The following is a 19,123-nucleotide window of genomic DNA, read 5'->3' on the forward strand; positions in this document are numbered from 1 at the left end:
CCCCCCAGTGGCACGGCCCCTTTCAGCTCGAGTGCAAAAAAACCCCAACCCCCCCCAAATTGGTGGCGCCGCGAGGACCCAGAATCAACTCGCCGGCACCAGGGAAGCAGCAGCACTGTCTGTTGGGGGCGGATTGCGAGCCGCGGTTATCGGTCAAAGGCTTCGATAGCGGGGATGGAGGGTGCCGGATCAAGGTGAAGGGTTGCTGCTGTTTGGGGTGGAAAATGGCACGCCCTCACGTTTTGCTCGCCCTCCCTGTGGAGCCGGTTTCGGTATGAAACGGCAGGGGGCGGGGGGCCCTCGCTCAGCACGCTCGCCTGTGGCTGTGTTGACAGGAAATGAGGTGGGACGGCGGTGCCGAAAGGTGTAAAATGCACTGGGAGATGGAGCTGATTAGCTCCAGCGCGTCCAATCCCCAGCGGCGGAGGGTGACCAGAAATGTTCAGAGGGGGGCGCAGGCAGGGCGGGGTGCTCGCACCCTGACGCGCTTTGCGGTGGCCTGGCGTGCTCAGCAGTATTTCATCAGATACAGCTGGGGGCTGGCGAGGCCTACGGTGCTACTGTGATTAATCTTTTGGCCTAGAGCGAGCCGTGGCTTGTGCCTGCGCCTTGTCGCTTCCTCCCGAGCTGTTCAATTCCAGGTTGAACCTCTCTAGTCTGGTACCCTCAGGCCCTGACGGTGCCGGACTAGAGAATTCGACGGACCACAGGAGGTCAATATTGTCCAGCAGCATTTCCAGCATTGACCGCCCCTGCTTGCTGGGCTCTGAGGAGACATCTAGGGGTAAGAACATAAGAACGGCCATTTTGAGTCAGACCAAAGGCCTATCTAGCCCAGTATCCTGTCTGCCGACAGTGGCCAATACCAGATGCCCCAGAGGGAGGGATCACAACAGGTAAACCTCACATGATCACCCACCTCCAGAGAAACAGAGACTAAGGTCACCATTCCTACCCATCCTGGCTAATAGCCATTGATGCCACCATGAATCTATCTAGCGCTTTTGTGAACCCTGTGAAAGTTCTAGCCTTCCCCACATCCTCTGGCAAGGAGTTCCACAGGTTGACTGTGCACTGAGTGAAGAAAAACTTCCTTTTGATTGTTTTAAACCTGCTACCCATTCATTTCATTTGGTGACCCCTAGTTCTTATATTGTGGGAATAAGTCAAAAACTTTTCCTTATTCACTTTTTCCACACCAGTCATGATTTTATAGATCTCTATCATGTCCCCCCCTTGGACTTTTCAGCTTGGAAAAGAAGAGACTAAGTCTTTTTAATCTCCCTTCATATGGGACCCGTTCCAAACCCCTCATCATTTTTGTTGCCCTTTTCTGAACCTTTTCCAATGCCAAAAGATCTTTTTTGACATGAGGCGACCACATCTGTATGCAGTATTCAAGATGTGGGCGTCCCATGGTTTTATATACAGATTCTCTGTCTTCTTCTCTATCCTTGTCTTAATGATTCCTAACCTATTTGCTTTTTCGACTGCTGCTGCCCACTGAGTGGATGTTGTCAGAGAACTCTCCACAATGACTCCAAGATCTTTCTCTTGAGTGGTTGTAGCCAAATTAGCCCCCATCATATTGTATATATAGCTGGGATTATGTTTTCCAATGTGCATTACTTTACATTTATCCACATTAAATTTCATTTGCTATTTTGATGCCCAGTCACGTAAATTGGAGCTAAATCACAGCGCACAGCACTGAGAGCCAGGACTGGTGACTAAACAAACTTTCTGAGACCTTAGGAAACTTGCCCACACCCACGCTAAGTGGACACCCGGCTAGCTAAAATCTGGACCACGGATGTTGCCGGTGCAGAGAGTGCCGGACTAGAGAGGTTCAACCTGTACTGAGATGGGCTGTCCCAGAGACTGCATCCTTTCCGCTCGGCTGGGCAGCTGGACTCTCAGGCTATGTCTACATTGGCACCCCTTTCGGAAAAGGGATGCTAATGTAGCACTTTGGAATAGGCAAATCCGCGGGGGATATTTAAATCCGAAAGTAGGAAAGTAGGAATAAGAAAGTAGGAATAAGAAATCCTCCAGAAAAGGCTTTATTTTCCGGAGAATAACGTCTAGACTGGCGCTTTTCTCCGGCTTTTCCCCAAGCTGGAAAAAAGCGGCAGCCATGTTAATGCAAATGCCGCGGGGGATATTTAAATCCCCCGCGGATTTGCCTATTCCAAAGTCTACATTAGCATCCCTTTTCCGGAAAGGGGTGCCAATGTAGACACAGCCTCATGGTCCTGCTCTCTGCCTGCACAGCTCCTTGTGGCTGGCTGTCAGTAGGAAAGATGGTTGAAGCCGCCGACCGATCCGAGGGTTTGTAGGCTGTAAGGAGCCGTTCCAACCAGCCAAGCTGGGGTGGGTGTGATTCGCCCCTATAGCTGCATGACCGTGTCTCCATCATCCGCAGCCAACCTCATGGTTCCACTAAGCTAGGGGGAGAGGTAGATAGGTTGGAGGGCAGGGATAGGGTCCAGAGTGACTTAGACAAATTGGAGGATTGGGCCACAAGAAATCTGATGAGGTTCAACAAGGACAAGTGCAGAGTCCTGCCCTTGGGACGGAAGAATCCCAAGCATTCTCACAGGCTGGGGACCAACCAGTTAAGTAGCAGTTCTGCAGAAAACGACCTGGGGGTTACAGTGGATGAGAAGCTGGATAGGAGTCAACAGGGCGCCCTTGTAGCCAAGAAGGCTAATGGCATATTAGGTTGCATTAGGAGGAGCATTGCCAGCAGATCCAGAGATGTCATTATTCCCCTTTATTCAGCGTTGGTGAGGCCACATCTGGAGTATTGTGTCCAGTTCTGGGCCCCCCACTACAAAAAGGATGTGGACGCATTGGAGAGGGTCCAGCGGAGGGCGACCAAAATGATGAGGGGGCTGGAGCATATGACTTATGAGGAGAGGCTGAGGGACTTGGGTCTGTTTAGTCTGCAGAAGCGAAGAGTGAGGGAGGATTTGATAGCAGCCTGCAACTTCCTGAAGGGGGGTTCCAAAGAGGATGGAGAGAGGCTGTTCTCAGTAGTGGCGGATGGCAGAACAAGAAGCAATGGTCTCAAGTTGTGGTGGGAGAGGTCCAGGTTGGATATTAGGAAAAACTATTTCACTAGGAGGGTGGTGAAGCACTGGAATGGGTTCCCTAGGGAAGTAGTGGAGTCTCCATCCCTAGAGGTGTTTAAGTCTCGGCTTGACAAAGCCCTGGCTGGGTTGATTTAGATGGGATTGGTCCTGCCTAGAACAGGGGGCTGGACTTGACGACCTTCTGAGGTCTCTTCCAGTTCTATGATTCTATGATAAGGGGATGGGTTGATGAGATAATATGATCTTGGTATCTAATTGACCATTCATTATCAGTGGGAAATATGTCAATGGAGGGATGATAGGAGTTACTATAGAGAATTTCTGGGTGTCTGGCTGGTGAGTCTTGCCCACATGCTCAGGGTTTAGCTGATTGCCATATTTGGGGTCGGGAAGGAATTTTCCTCCAGGGTAGATTGGCAGAGATCCTGGAGGTTTTTCGCCTTCCTCTGTAGCATGGGGCACAGATCACAGCTGGAGGATTCTCTGCATCTTGGGACCTTCAAAGTATTTGAAGGCTTCAGTATTGGAGATATAGGTGAGAGGATTATTCTAAGAGGGGTGGGTGAGATTCTGTGGCCTGCACTGTGCAGGGGGTCAGACTAGATGATCATAATGGTCCCTTCTGACCTTAAAGTCTATGAGTCTGAGTTCCCCATCTGATGCAGGATTTAATAATTGGCTCTTCTCCTCTGTCTCCATCACTAGACACTCCTGTTTCTTCCTATACAGCGGGTCCCCGACTTACAAACGCGTTACGTTCCGAACACCTGCTCGTAACTCGATTTGTTCATAAGTCGGAAATACGTGCTTTTACATATGGCCGCGCTGTTCGTAAGTGCGGATGGTCGTAAGTCGATGTGTTCGTAAGTCGGGGACCGGCTGTAACCGTATCTCTGCCAGGGCCCTATACTTGATTTGTTGGCTGCACCTCACTTAGTGGTTCCCACCAGTTGTAGATCGGAACGGGGAGTCTGACACCCCTCTGGCACTCCCAGGCGGGGTGTAGCCAGCAGGGACTTGACCCTGGAACATCTGTCTCGAGAGTGATTTTCCTGAGCGCGGAGTCTGATTGTTGCCCCAGCCTGGCCACTCCCCGGATTGGTCCCCTGCGCGATCTCGCTCTCAGCCGTGCACGATGCTGAGGATGCGCCGAGAAGACGTGGCCTGGCCCCTCACGTCAGCCAAGAGAACGGCCCCAGGGCGAGTCTGATTGGCATCCTGTGGGGTTCTCGGGGACGCAGGCCTAGCGCAGGGAATAGTGCCCAGACCCTAAGATGCCTGGACCCTGAGATGGCCCTGGCACAGTTAGGAAGGCAGCAGGCTAGTTCCTGGGTGTCCCAACACCAGCCTCCAGGCACCTTAATGTTCAACCATTGTTGCTACAAAAGGAAAAGCACGAAACCCGGGTCTTGGTGGTTAAGCTTGGGGACGGAGGCCTGCGCTGCCATCACTTTAAAGGAGGACGCATTGCACTGGCTTAGTGCGTGCCATGCCGCTCTGACGGTCCCTCACCCATCTCTGCAGTCCTGGCTGAGCACGGCCTGCAGGGCCACCCAGCTGCCTGCCCACCCAGCTCTGGCCTGCAACCAGACACGTCCTGCCTTCAGCAGGAAAAGCCCCTGTGCCTTCTGTGGGTGGGCGTTCGGAAGCGGGGGGGCAAAGGGAGCTTGTGGGGGATCCATTTCTGCATCCCGCATGCAGCACCCAGCGGAGCGATAGTGGGTAGCAAACTCCCAAGGCTGCCTGCCTGATCCTGCCAGGAGAGGGACAAACTGGAGAAAGGGTCTGAGGTAAACAGGATGAAGTTTAATAAAGACAAATGCAAAATGCTCCACTTGGGAAGGAACAATCCGTTTCACACATACAGAATGGGAAGCGACTGTCTAGGAAGGAGTACGGCAGAAAGGGATCTAGGGGTTATAGTGGACCATAAGCTGAATATGAGTCAGCAGTGTAATACTGTTGCAAAAAAAGCAAACACAATTCTGGGATGCATTAACAGGAGTGTTGTGAGCAAGACACGAGAAGTCATTCTTCCCCTCTACTCTGCGCTGGTTAGGCCTCACTTGGAGTATTGTGTCCAGTTCTGGGCACCGCATTTCAAGAAGGATGTGGAGAAACTGGAGAGGGTCCAGAGAAGAGCAATAAAATGATGAAAGGTCTAGAGAACCTATGAAGGAAGGCTGAAAGAATTGGGTTTGTTTAATTTAGAAAAGAAAAGATCGAGGGGGGACGTGAGAGCCGTGTTTCGGTATCTAAAAGGGTGTCATAAGGAGGAGGGAGAAAACTTGTTCATCTTGGCCTCTGAGGATAGAACAAGAAGCAATGGGCTTAAACTGCAGCAAGGGAGGTTTAGGTTGGAGATTAGGAAAAAGTTCCTAACTGTCAGGGTGGTCAAACACTGGAATAAATTGCCCAGGGAGGTTGTGGAATCCCCATCTCTGGAGATATTTAAGAGCAGGGTAGATAAATGTCTATCAGGGATGGTCTAGACAGTATTTGGTCCTGCCATGAGGGCAGGGGTCTGGACTCGATCTCTCGAGGTCCCTTCCAGTCCTAGTATTCTATGATTCTAGGGGGTGATGGGGGTTCTGCATTGGTTGCTAGGCAGGCAGGTGGGATTCTGGGTTGGAAAGGCAAAGTGGCGCGCCACGTGACGTCCCTGTTCGCCCGGCGCGTGGCACACGCTTCTGCAGGCGTGTGGGTGGAGGGTTCCCAAAGCGGCGCATCTCCCCCTCGTCGCAACCCTTCCGTGCAGGCAGAAGTTGGCCTCTGACTCCTTGAATGCTCGGCTTGCCTGGCCAGGCTCAGCTGCTTCGGAGCTGCCGCGGGGATGGCGAGGCTGTAAACGTGCCACTCACCTTGACAACACGTCAGGCTGCTATCAGGGGCAACAAACATGCCCCCTTTCTCCCCCCGGCCATGCGCCATCTGGTGCCGCCGGGGGCTGGGAAGCGCAAGGTGCCGCAGCCTTAATGTCAATATTGACAAGGCAGGCGGAAGCCACGTGACCGCGGTGACGGCCGGCGTCTGTTGACTGGGTGGTTGCTCTTCCCTTAGTGGCAGGTCTCTGCTCTCGCCTGGGGGGAGTTCTCCCTTTGCACCGGTTTGCTCCGAGGAGGGATGATGGACTCTGAGTGGTTTGATGGTTCTAGGTGCTGCCGTTTAGCTGTTAGAAAAACAAGAGGGACCACTTAAAACACAGGGAGGAATCTCAGATCTGGCAACTCCCCAATAGCTTCCTTTTCCTCCTCAACCCTCTCCGCAAATCCTCTGCCCTCTCCGCGAATCCCCTAACTGTGCTGGAGCCAAATTGTGGCCTCTTCAGCCTTGAAGCTTGAAGTTTTGAGCATCCCGCTTCAGAGCTGCGGGTGTCTCTTGCTTGAGCGAAGGTAGGAGCGGTTACCACTATAGGGCTCATGACACACAGTGGAGGAATTACACTTCCATCCAGCAGAGGGCAGTGGTGCATACACTCCCAGCTGGCAAAAGCTGGAAGCGTGGGATGCAAAGCGTGCTGAAGAGCTGATAGAAGGGGCCCAAAAGCTATTAATGCGGGGAGTGGGGAAATTCTGGCGGTGGTTGTTTTAATGGAAATAAGCTCCCGGAGCCTCAGTCTGAGCAGCCGTTTTGTTTTGGGTGTGGCTTGCTCTCACTGCTGACAGTGAAGGCTCAGCAAACTGGAACATAAGAACGGCCAGACTGGGTCAGACCAAAGATCCATCTAGCCCAGTGTCCTGTCTGCTGACAGTGGCCAGCGCCAGGTGCCCCAGAGGGAGGGATCACAACAGGTAATCCTCACGTGATCCCTCCCCTGTCACCCACCTCCAGAGAAACAGAGGCTAGGGACACTATTCCTACCCATCCTGGCCAACAGCCATTGATGGACCTAATCTCCATGAATCCATCTAGCTCTTTTTTGAACCCTGTTAAAGTTCTAGCCTTCACCTCATCCTCTGGCAAGGAGTTCCACAGGTTGATTGTACGCTGAGTGAAGAAAAACTTCCTTTTGTTTGTTTTAATCCTGCTGGAGAGGTGTTGTGGGACTACATGGGAGTGATCCCTCCTTTTCGAGAGGCCTGCTTGTATCTAGGAGCTCTGCTTTGGAATTTGAACTATCCAAGCCCTTTGTAGAGGATGATGACTTGCTGAGTTGCTGGCCAGGCTTATAGCAAGAGCCCATTAAAAGTTCATAAAGAAGTTAATAGAGAGGTTAATAAAACATTAATCCAACAGGTCAATAAGCTATTTCTAACCATCTAGACCAGTGGTTCCCAGCCCTTTTTTTTATTTTTTGAGAAACCCCCATGCCCCTCCCCTCAAAAAAGCAGGAAAACGTGTTGAGCAAAAAAAAAAAAAAAAAAAAGATTGCCCTTTTAAGAACAATTGCCCTTTTAAGGTGGCCATTCTGAAGTCTGCCCTAGCCAGCCCGAGCTGCGTGTGTTCTGGCGGATGCCCAAGTGGACAGACGGACTGGGCTCGCTCTTCAGGGGTATTGACGGGGGGGGGGGGGCAGCTGGATCATCTCGTGCCCCCCCTGGAATTTCTTCAGTTTGGGAAGCCATGATCTAGACCATGTGCTGCTGGTGCAAGAGGAGCTAGATAAATTCATGGAGGAGGGGTCCATCAACAGCTCCTAGCCTACTATTAGCATCCATGTGCCTCTGGTTCTTTGGGCTGGAGAGGGAATTGATTTACTTTTTTTTCTCCTCCTTGGGAAAGGCCTTTGACTCTCAGCTGCTTCCCCGGGAGGGCAGAACAACCCCATGGCCTTGCAATGGAGAAGACCCCAGCCTCTCCTGCAGGGCTGGAGCAGGGGAAGCAAGGCGATGTGCTGTGATTGGGCCAATACGGGGGGGGTTCCAGCTTGCTGAGCGACGGCGCCTTGTTTTGGAAAACAGCATCGTGTCAGGTCGCCACCCTCCGGGAAGGGCCAAACAGTGCAGTGAACAGTCTACTGTGGGCTACTGTGTTTGGGTACCACTTGAACAAGCCCTGATGTCTGGGTTATTTTGGTGGCGGGGGGAGGTGGAGCGGGGGCGGGGCCTTGGGGAAAAGGGCGGGGCCTCGGTTACCAGCCATTAGAAAGGTGACATTCCTGACTGGAGAGGAGATGCTTTAGGGGGTAGCCGAGTTAGTCTGTACCGGTAAACTGAAAAAACAACAAATAGTCCGATAGCGCTTTATAGATTAACAAAACGCGTCGGAGCGTCGAATACGCCGACGTTGGGTTTTGTGAGGTGCTGGAGATGGGCCAGCCGCTGGTCTAGAACTCTGCACCCCGTGCCGTAACTGCGGTTGGATATGGAAGGAAAGGGTCGGACGGGCTGCTGTTCTGGGAGGCCCTTTGGCCGGCCGAGCCTAGCTCCTCTCCGGACTCCGCGTCCGAGCCGTTCCGCCAGCGTGCAAAGGCCTGGGCGTACGAACGCGCCATCGATCTGCCAAGCTCGGAGCTGCCAAACAGGCTTTGCCAGCCGGGGAGGCCCGGGTGTGAGCCGAGGCCCAGGCCGGCTGTGTGAGCGTGCGTGTCTGGACGTGTATTTTCTGGGTGTTGCGTGCTGTGCGGGCTGAAGCACGCCCCCACCTCTCCGAGAAGGAGTCTCGGTGAGCGAGAGCTGCAGCGCGGAGAGCAGCGCGGGGCCCCGGCTGCACGATGGTATCTCAGTGCCTCAGCGGGGAGCGTGTGGTAAGACCCGGTCTCACGTGGCTTCAGCTCTGCGAGCGCTGCCGGGGCTTCCGAGCCCCTGGGGAGCTCACGGGGGAGTCTTGAGAGTGTGAGGCTCACCCCCGCGGCTCTGCTGGGATGCTGGCTTGGGGGCTGCCTCCCCTTGGCTGGGCATGGTGGCAATGAAAGGCTCCAGGGGAACCAGGCGTGGTCCTATTTCTAGTTAGACCCCGCCTTAAAAATGGTGCGTGAAAGTGGGGGGGTTAAAAAACGGATGTGAGGCAGTGGAACCTAGTGCACAGAGTGCTTGATCGACTGGGTGACCTGGCTGGGGCACGGTCCTCTCGTGCCTCAGTTTCCCCCTCTGTAAATTGGGGATGATCGCTGGCCTTGGAAAGCTTATGAGCGCTACGGGGAAGAAGATTTGTGGAGGAAAAGCTGAATTTTGCCAGCCACAGGGTACCCTAGGGATGAGCTCTTCTCCCCCCCCCCCCCACCACCTCAAAGCCTCAGAGGAGGATGTCCCCACCCAGCCCTCTTCCTTCCTCTCAGCCTACGTGCCGTCGTCTTGACATTTGGGTCACGCTCTAAAAATATTGCCTAGCATTTTTATAGCACTCAACAGTCGGTTCCTTTCGAACCTGTCGAGAGACGCCCTCCTTAACCCTCCCAGCATCCCCGGGAGGCAAAAAAGTGCTGGTGGTCCCACTTTGGGAATGGGGAAACTGAGGCACAGGAAGGCGATGTGACTTGCTCAAGGTCTATGGCGGCGGTTGGATTAGAACTCAGGGCCTCTGCTGGACTGCAGCCCTGAGCTTGTCCTGCCCAAGTGGCTTTGCCCCTTTCTTCCTGCTGCCCCGTTTGCCGGATGGGAATGAGATTTGGCGGCTCGGGTGTGGCTCGGGGGAGAAGGAAATGGCTCAAGTCATCCCCCGGTGTTGGCCGAGTGCCTGTGTGCCCGGGGAGTGTTGACTTGGCCTTTGGGGCCCGGGAGAAACTAGGGCAGAATGTCCGAGTGAGCGAATGTTTCTAGCCCCTCCGGAATCCCAGCCGCTCGGTATTTCTGGGCGCTGCCTCGTGCAAGGCCGGGCCCCGCTGGCATGGCCTTGGAGGCCACACCGCCGCAGTGTGCGCCGCAAAATGGAGTCCCCGGCAGAGATGACAACTTGCACATACAGAGTTGGGAAGCGACTGTCTAGGAAGGAGTACGGCAGAAAGGGATCTAGGGGTCAGAGAGGACCACAAGCTAAATATGAGTCACCAGTGTGACACTGTTGCAAAAAAAGCAAACATGCTTCTGGGTTGTGTCCACAGGAGTGTTGTGAGCAAGACACGAGAAGTCATTCTGCCGCTCTACTCTGCGCTGGTTAGGCCTCACTTGGAGTATTGTGTCCAGTGCTGGGCACCGCATTTCAAGAAGGATGTGGAGAAATTGGAGAAGGTCCAGAGAAGAGCAACAAGAATGATGAAAGGTCTAGAGAACATGAGACCTATGAAGGAAGGCTGAAAGAACTGGGCTTGTTTAGTTTAGAAAAGAGAGGACTGAGAGGGGACATGAGAGCGGTTTTCAGGTATCTAAAAGGGTGTCACAAGGAAGAGGGAGAAAACTTGTTCTCCTTGGCCTCTGAGGATAGAACAAGAAGCAATGGGCTTAAACTGCAGCAAGGGAGGTTTAGGTTGGACATTAGGAAAAAGTTCCTACCTGTCAGGGTGGTGAAACACTGGAATAAATAAATCTCCAGGGAGGTTGTGGAATCCCCATCTCTGGAGATATTTAAGAGTAGGTTAGATAAATGTCTATCAGGGATGGTCTAGACAGTATTTGGTCCTGCCATGAGGACAGGGGACTCGACTCGATGACCTCTCGAGGTCCCTTCCAGTCCTAGTGTTCTATGATTAGTAGCACCAGATAGGGGACAGTCTAAACCCAGCCTGCCTGGTGCCTGTCTGTCTGTCCTCCCCGAGGCTGTGCCGCCGGCAGCTGGTGCTCCAGGCTTGCCCTGGACCAGCAGGGGCAGTGGCTAGGGAAGAGCTAATTGATGTTACCACTTTCCCTACGGAAGAGGCTGCCTGGTCTACACTGGGGAAGGCCGGACTGAGCTGCCAGAGGTCTCATTCTCCTGGTTTTGTGCTCAGTAAGAGAATACTCAGCTGTGTCGTGCTGCTAGAGGCTGTTTGTGCTGAATGTTCTATTCAGGGGGTGTCCTGTGTCGGGCGGGGCTAACGTTGGGTTAGCCAGTGGGCCAGGGCCGCCAGGTGGTACGGAGAATGCAAGGTTGATACCCCGTTAGGATCTGACTGTATTGAAGAGGTGGGTGGTAAGGACGCCACGGTCATGGATTTCTAGGGCAGATTTCGCCCACCATCGCGGGAGAGTGGATAACACAGGCCAGGGCATCTCCCCCCAAGATTCCCACCTGGAGGCCAGTAGCTTGTGGCTGAAGGAGAGCGGCTCCTTTATGAATAGCTTTGTGCGTGTTGTTGCCGAGCGAGGAGCCAGGGAGGCCCTGAGGTGGGCCCAGCTGCTGAGGGCGTATGGAGGAGACGAAGGGTTTCTGTGCTTTGGAAGACTGGGGCGGGAGAGGCCGAAAGCGTTCAGGGAAAAGGGGATCTTTCTTGAAGGGCGACGCCAGGCTGAGAGAGGCTCTCCTGCGCGCCGGGGCCCCGATCCTGGCGCTAAGGCAGCGAGAGCGACTGCTTCGGTGCGCAGGATAAACGACAAGCGCCCCGAACCAGCTTGAACTTGGAACAGCCTCCAGACCTTCCGCCTGGCCTGGGGCCAGTTTCCGTAGCTCCCTCAAAGGGACAGCGGCTTGGAATTTCTGGAGCCCCTGAAACCAGCAGAGCAGGCTGAGAAACGTGGCGCCCACCCGCAGCTAGTGGCCCTGACGATGGTGCCAGCAAAGCTGTTTCACGCGGGACCCATGGCGGGATTTGAACCTGCCAAGGTGGCATCCTGGTGCCGTTCCCCTGAATGTTGTCTGGGCTAACGCGGGTCCGTTCTTGCTCCAGCAGGGCAGGAAGGATGGCATCAAGGTGAACGCTCAGCTGTTGGTCTTGCATCCGGACTAGGGATGTACAATTGTGGTTAATCACTTAACCAGTTAATGTTTAACTGGTTAACTGTTATCCCATGGGACGGGTGAAATGGGGGGGGCGCTCTGACCAGGAGGGGTAGCACCCCTTGCCCACGCTGGCCGGGTTGGAGCGGGGCTACCGCTTCCATACGGCCAGCTGGGGTCCTGCCTGCCCCCTAGTGGGCACAGCTGGGGTCCTGAGCTATGCCTTTATGGCTGGGGCTGCTGTTTGCTGCCCTGTCTAGGTTCCTTCCCCCCAGCCTGGTTAACCAGCTACCTATCCAGGAAGGCTAATGCTTACCAGGTAACTGGATAACCACTTACACCCCTAATCCAGACTAGTACTTAGCTCAAGGACTGCAAACCCTAGGCAGACCTTGCATGTAGAATAGTAATAGAGATGTAGCCGTGTTAGTCTGGTCTTGATGAAACAAAAGACAGGACGATGCAGCACTTTAAAGACTAACAAGATGGTTTATTAGGCGATGAGCTTTCGTGGGCCAGACCCACTTCCTCAGATCAAATTGTGGAAGAAAATTGGCACGACCATATATAGCAAAGAGATACCATCAAAAAAATGTGAACACACATAAAATTGACAAATCAGATTTTAGAACAGAAGGGGAGTGAAGGTGGGAGGTTAGTGTCTATGAGATAATGATATTAGGGGTGATAATTGGGGAAGCTATCTTTATAATGGGTAAGATAATTAGCATCTTTGTTAAGGCCCATTCGTAAAGTGTCAAATTTAAGCATGACACTTAACCCTCAGCATTGTCATTCATGCTTAAATTTGACACTTTATGATCTGCCCAAGGTGGCCTAAGAGGGGAAGAGGTCAAGCCAGAATAGATCTCCTCTATCCAAAAAAGATGCACTGGCATTAGAAAAGGATCAGAGAAGGGCAACTAAAATGATGAGGGGTTTGAAACGGGTCCTATATGAGGAGAGATTAAAGAGACTTGGACTTTTCAGCTTGGAAAAGAGGAGACTAAGGGGGAATATGACAGAGGTCTATAAAATCATGAGTGGTGTGGAGAAAGTGAATAAGGAAAAGTTATTTACTTGTTCCCATAATATAAGAACTAGGAGTCACCAAATGAAATTAATAGGCAGCAGGTTTAAAACAAATAAAAGAAAGTTCTTCTTCACCCAGCACACAGTCAACCTGTGGAACTCCTTGCCTGAGGAGGTTGTGAAGGCTAGGACTGTAACAGGGTTTAAAAGAGAACGAAATAAATTCATAGTCCATTAATGGCTATTAGCCAGTATGGGTAAGGAATGGTGTCCCTCGCCTCTGTTTGAGAGAGGGTGGAGATGGATGACAGAAGAGGGATCACATGATGATTCCCTGCTCTGTTCACTCCCTTTGGGGTACCTGGCGTTGGCCACTGTTGGCAGACAGGACATCAGGCTAGATGGACCTTTGGTCTGACCCAGTCTGGCTGTTCTTATGATCTTGTGCTTCTGTGCTCTAGCCACTAGGCCACTCTGCACCCCATGGATTCCCTTTTCTGTGTTGCCTCTAAATCCTATGGAAATGTTAAAACCCACCCCCCATGGCCAAGGAAGGCCGTCTCAGACAGTCGATAACTCCCCTGCTCTGTACGCCCCACGCCCGTGTCTGGCTCGGTCTCGAATGGCAGCGGTCTCGCAGAATGAGTGAGCCGGGGAGGACGGGTTAAGCACCTGAATACAAGGCAACCCAGTCAGACCCCGAGGGACCGGCCCAGGCAGCGGAAGGCTGATCTGATGGGGAGCCAAGCGCTGAAGCTCTGGGAGCAGTCTGCGGCGCAGCAGGCGAGCCAGTCTGTCACATCCTGCCTTGTGGCAGCGACTGGATTTGAATACAGGTCGCTTTCTTTTCTCACGGCCACCCCCTTCCCTTTCCAGGAAACACTCGCCCGTGTGCTGCCGCGCCCGCCGCCCCACGAGGCCGCGGTGTATCCGGGGAGCAGGCGCCACGGCCGCGAGCTGGATGCTAGTCACGCGTTAGAGCGAGACTCTGTTCCAGTCACATCTGCTTCAGCAGAGATATTCACGTTCATACTGGGGGAGCACTCACAGGCCTTCCGGTGCTGGGCCCAGTTCTGCTAGGTGCTGTGCCAATGCCCCACCCTTAAGAGCCTGCTGCTTGAATTTCAGGGAGGGAGTGCAGTCTAGTAGCTAGAGCAAGTAGGACCGGCTTTCATTTCTGATTCTCCCGCTTACTCACCGGGCAACCTTGAGCAAGCCTAACCTCTGCCTCAGTTTCTCCCTCTGTAGGATGAGGGAGACTATGGCATGCCTCATGCTTCCATTAAACAACATCCCTCCCAAAGAATCATAGATATGTGGTTTTCCAACTGTCTCAAGGCAGGAACGGAACCAGCTGCTTTTATATTTGATATGTTCACATGCCTCTATATGATACAAATAGCTCATGGGCGTGTCGTGACCCTGTAACAAGCCCTCTTGGTTTCACAGTAAAACGGCGCTGGCGTGTTCTAGTGCAAGGTGGAGTCGAACCCACCTTCCCCCCCACTTAGAGCCAGAAGCCAGGAGGGTCCAGCAGGCATAAAAACTGTGCTGCTGTTTAAAGTTATCAGATGCTCCTCTGCTGGTCCTCCTTCTGACTGTCAGCGTGTTCCATTGCAACACCACATCTTTTAACATTGGCTTCGCCGCTGGCTCTTTCGTAGGATCCAATTTCATGCTTCAGGGCGCCACGTGATTATCCCAGGGATCAGGCAGGCTCGGGGCGGAGGGGCTTACCCATACGCAGAATATGCAGTGACGTAGGACATCCGAAAACTTGGGGCACCACTGGGTCTTAATGTCCCCCCTCCTGCCTCTTCCTGTCATTAGGTTGGACATTAGGAAAAATTTCCTAACTATCAGGGTGGTTAAACACGGGAATAAATTACCTAGGAAGCTCGTGGAATCTCCATCTGTGGAGATATTTAAGGGTAGGTTAGATAAATGTCTATCAGGGATGGTCTAGACCCGTGGTCCCCAACACGGTGCCCACAGGCGCCATGGCGCCCGCGGGGGCATTTGTATGCGCCCGCCAAGTGCTCGGGGCTGGCCTGGCCCTGGGCACATGGCGCATGGTGAGGGCCGGCCCCGGGAGTGCTGCAGATTGGCTGCCCGCGCTCTGTGTGCGGGGCGCTTGCAGGGGGCGCCGGCCCCGGGCGCGCGGCGCTTGGGGGGAGGGGAGAGCGCCGGCCCTGGATGCGCGGCGGTTGGGGGGAGAGCGCTGGCCCCGGGCGCGCGGCGCTTGGGGGGAGGAGCACAGACCCCGGGCGCGCGGTGCTTGAGGGTGGGGGCGCCAGCCCCAGGCGCGCGGCGCTTGGAGGGGGCACCGGCCCCGGGCGCATGGCTATGGGGGGCCCCCGGGCATGCGGCTATGGGGAGGGGCGCCCCCGGGCGCGCAAGTGTCCCCGCCCCCTGGCGCCCAGCGGGCGAACGGCCACGCCCCCTGGCGCCCGGCAACCTCAAATGGTTGGGGACCACTGGTCTAGACCAGTGGTCCCCAACACAGTGCCTGCGGGTGCCATGGTGCCCGCTGGGGCATTTATGTGCGCCCCCCTAGCGCCACGCCCAGGAGCCCCCCCTGGGCGGCCCAGCAGCCCTGCGCGGCGCCCACCACACAAAAAGGACCACTGATCTAGACAGTACTGGGTCCTGCCGTGAGGACAGGGGACTGGACTCCATGACCTCTCGAGGTCCCTCCCAGTCCTAGTGTTCTATGATTCTATCCTGCCGTCCTATGTCCCCCTACCGCCTCTTCCTGCTGTAGCCTGGTGAGTCTTCCTCCGGAGAGGAGCTCGTGAAATAGCCTTCTAGCAGGCCCATTTGCAGAGCCCTGACCCTGTGAGGGAGTCATTCCAGTGGGAAAGAAGCCGATTGACTAGTCCGTCCTGTCAGTCATTTACTGCGAGTCGACAGGACCTTGGTTTAAAATGTGCCTTAATAATATTTCATGCGTGTGTTCCTGAAGATGATAAAATCACATCTCTTAAAACGTCGTCCCTGTCCCCCAGCCTGCAACTGGGCATAAGGGCACCAGTTTACTAGTACGGCGCAGGGTGCCGTAAAGCTTACGGATGGCCCAGGCATTGTGGGATTGATTCACAGGCATTGTGGGATTGATTCACATCAGGTGTTGGCTACTGCAGGAGGTCGCTTGACTGGGCCAAATCTGGTATGGAGAGTCTTGTGTGGAAGGAGTTAGCCCGCTAGTGACGCTGTTGTTTGAGTGCCTGTCCTATGAGGCCCAAAGAACCCTCTTCTCCTATTGACTTGAACACCCTGTCCTATTGTCTGAGGCCTGTATCCTCCTATGAACCGCCTCCCCTTTCTCATCATGGCTTTTCTGGTTGCCCTGCGGTTTTCCTTAGGGAATGGGAGGGAGAGCTGGCTTGCAGATCAGCTACCCTCCTTTGCCAGATGGCACGGTGTGAGCCATGGTGAGCTGTGACCTGGGCGGACGCACCCAGCGCAGGTTGGTTTAACCACCTCCTCTTGCCCAATATCCTGAGCAGAAAGGGGATTGCAAAACTCTTGCTTGCAATGTGGGAAGCGTTCAGGGGCCTCTGCAAATTCTTCCTCCTGTGGCTGGATGGGGGCTGCTTGTGGCTCGCTGCCTTTCCTCCGGCCCGCTGTTACGGAGAAGGGATCTGGTCTGGCGTGAGGAGAGGCGGGGCCAGGGCAGCCTCTCCCCACCGGGGCGGCTTGGGAACCTTCCCCTGGTTGAAAAGGGCCTGAGAGCCGACTAGTGCTGTGTGCCGAACTTTGGGGGCAGTCGGCCAAAGTGTGGGGCCCATCTCCAGTGCCGCGATTGGTAAATTATAAGGGCAAAAGGGACCCGGGGGATCACCTCCCCTCCTGTCTAGCACTGGCCACAGGTTGAATCAATTCCTGCTTGAACCAGAGCAGAGCATCCAGGAAACCAGCCAGTCTTGATGTAAAACCTGTAAAACGTACCACAACCGCCCCCGGTCGGCTCTTCCAGTTCACAGCCTCTGGGCTTCATGTCACTGTGGAACGCCTGGCCAGATTGCACAAGGGTGGGATTCGGTACCTCTAGAAGCCGATCAAATACAAACGGAGAGTGGACGTGGGCAGAGGAGAAACAGAAGGCCTGGGAAAGAGGATGGAGAGAGGCTGTTCTTATGGGGGCAGATGGCAGAACGAGGAGCAATGGTCTCATGTTACAGTGGGGCTGGTCTAGGTTGGATATTAGGAAAAACTATTTCCCTAGGCGGGTGGGGAAGCGCTGGGCTGGGTTCCCTAGGGAGGGGGTGGAATCTCCATCCCTAGAGGTTTTGAAGTCCCGGCTTGACCACGCCCTGGCTGGGATGATGGAGTTGGGCTGGTCCTGCTTTGGGCAGGGGTCTGGACTCTGACTCCTGAGGTCTCCAGCCCTGATTCTCAGACCAGTCCATGTTAATCGGAGCACTGCCAAACTCCGCTTCCCTCCGTGGGATCTACAGCCCCCTCCTCCAGCCCTTGGCTGAGCCGTCAGCGGGTGAACTCTTCCGGTGTGCCCCCTCGTTCCTCGCGGCGCTCCCCCGGCGTGAGTGCAGGGCGCTGCGTGAGTTCCGTCGCGCTCGCTTCGAGGCGGGGGGCCAAGCTTTGGGGCGCGGTGCGCAAGCCGCACGTGGCTCCGTGTACAGGCGCCCCCTGCTGGAAGAAGACAGAAAACGGGGAGCATCCTAGGACGTCTTTCCTAGCCCTCTGGAGAGCTGCGACGGGAATTGTGTCCCCGGTGTTGGCAGCCTATGGGACAGCTCTAACCCGCAGAAAAACCTGTCATGCGGCAGTGTAACAGCATCACCCCCTTACCTCACGTCTACAAGTCCATCTGGGACTCGCCGCTGCCTCTGGTCCACCTTCTGCACTCCCTCCCCTCCCGGGAACCTGGCCTCTCTCCCTCCTGAATTGTGGAGCACAGAACATAGCTGGATGCCCTTGCAAAGCGTCAGCTGTCTGGGGACCCTTCTCGGAGGCGTCCCTGCGTGTAGGGCCTGGTTCTCGTCTTGCTGCCTGCGCCTATCGCGCTCCTGTGAGCCTGCCCTTTGCCCTCCAGGAGGCGTTCCCATGGCTGGGAGCTGGGCGACGAGGCCCAGGGGCCTGGCCGTGGGTCGTTCGGGACAGCGCGGTGCCAGAGAGCCGAGGAAGCGAAGGCTGAGCATTGAGGTTCCTGAGTGGCAGAGGTGCTGGCATTAGGAAAGCAGAAGAGGCAGAGCAGAGGACTGGGACCAGCAAGAGATGCTGGGGCTCTGGTGTGAGGTCCCCCCGGCAGGGATGCAGGGCTGGAACAGCAGGGGGCGCTGCAGGGCAGGAGCCGGGGCCCCTGGTGTCTGGGTCGTGGGGTGCCGGCTGCTTCTGGCTTGCTTGGGCTCCCGTCTCTGGCGTTGCGCCGTGAACGTGGGCGGAGCGGGGCCGGGGCCGGAGCTGCCCCCGCGGCCTTAGCGATGGAGCCGGGGAGGAACAAGCCGGCGTTGTTCTGAGACCCAGCAGCTTCCCCTCCGGCGGGTGCTGTCGAGCGAGGGTTAGCAGCCAGCGCCGCCTGGCACCCCGGCCTGTCCCCCGGCCACCGTGGCGTTGGGAGAGGAAGTGTCGCGGCAGCTTCGAGTGACTTGGCATTTCCTCTTGACACAACGCTTTTTTTTTTCTTTCTTTTTTTTTTAAAGTTACTTTGTTTTGCTGCCTTTCACGCTCACGTTCTCCCTTTCCCCCGCCCCTTCCCGGAGCATCAAGTGGCTTTGCTCTCGGCATAGCGCCTGCATGGGTTCCCCGCTCAGGCGGCCGTCTCTGGATTTGACTTCGCCCTGGGTGGAGGATGGAGGTGCCAAGCTGCTGGAAGGGGTCTCCGGCCGTTACCTGCCAGGTAACACCTGGGCTTTGCCGTTGAGGGGACTGCAGCCCCCGCTCGAGTGGCGTACGGGCGGTGGTAGCACGCCGCGCTGCATCGGTGGTGGGTCTGTGCCGGTCAGGGGGCGTCCGCCTCTGATCTAGGGTTTGCCGGGGAGTGACAGGAAACCAGTTTTGCATCTGGGGCGTGAAAAGCAAGCGAGTCCTCGGAGCTTTCGCTTGCTCTCGCTGCGGCGGCGGGCGAATGGATCGGTCGCGTCTAGCGGGAGGGAGGCTAGAAAGTGGTGTGTGAGTGTGTCGGCTTTTCCTGGTCTGCTTGGTGCACACCTCCCTCTCCGGGAGCTCTGTGACTGGCAGGATCAGGCCCTTCGGAGGACACCCACTCCTGTTGCAATTGTCAGAGGATCAGCCTGCGGGCCGGG

At 55.2% G+C, this 19,123-nt stretch overlaps 1 protein-coding gene across 4 annotated transcripts in view; it reads left to right on the forward strand.

Annotated features, from left to right (window-relative positions):
* The window catches only part of NBEAL2 (neurobeachin like 2), a 184,664-nt gene that overhangs the window by 38,231 nt on the left and 127,310 nt on the right, over window positions 1–19,123 (forward strand). The window contains exon 1 of one of the 4 annotated variants that reach the window (XM_089776845.1): window positions 8,669–8,784. The exons of 2 other annotated variants lie outside the window; for them this stretch is intronic. In XM_089776845.1, coding sequence (XP_089632971.1) covers window positions 8,752–8,784 — 33 coding nt within the window. In that variant the 5' untranslated portion in view covers window positions 8,669–8,751. Of the gene's footprint in view, window positions 1–8,668; window positions 8,785–18,557; window positions 18,718–19,123 lie in introns of those variants that run through there. One more of the 4 variants, XM_089776844.1, reaches the window with a different exon arrangement.

Source organism: Pelodiscus sinensis, chromosome 2, assembly GCF_052426305.1.
Source record: "Pelodiscus sinensis isolate ZL-2025 chromosome 2, ASM5242630v1, whole genome shotgun sequence".
Classification (NCBI taxonomy): Eukaryota; Metazoa; Chordata; order Testudines; family Trionychidae; genus Pelodiscus; species Pelodiscus sinensis.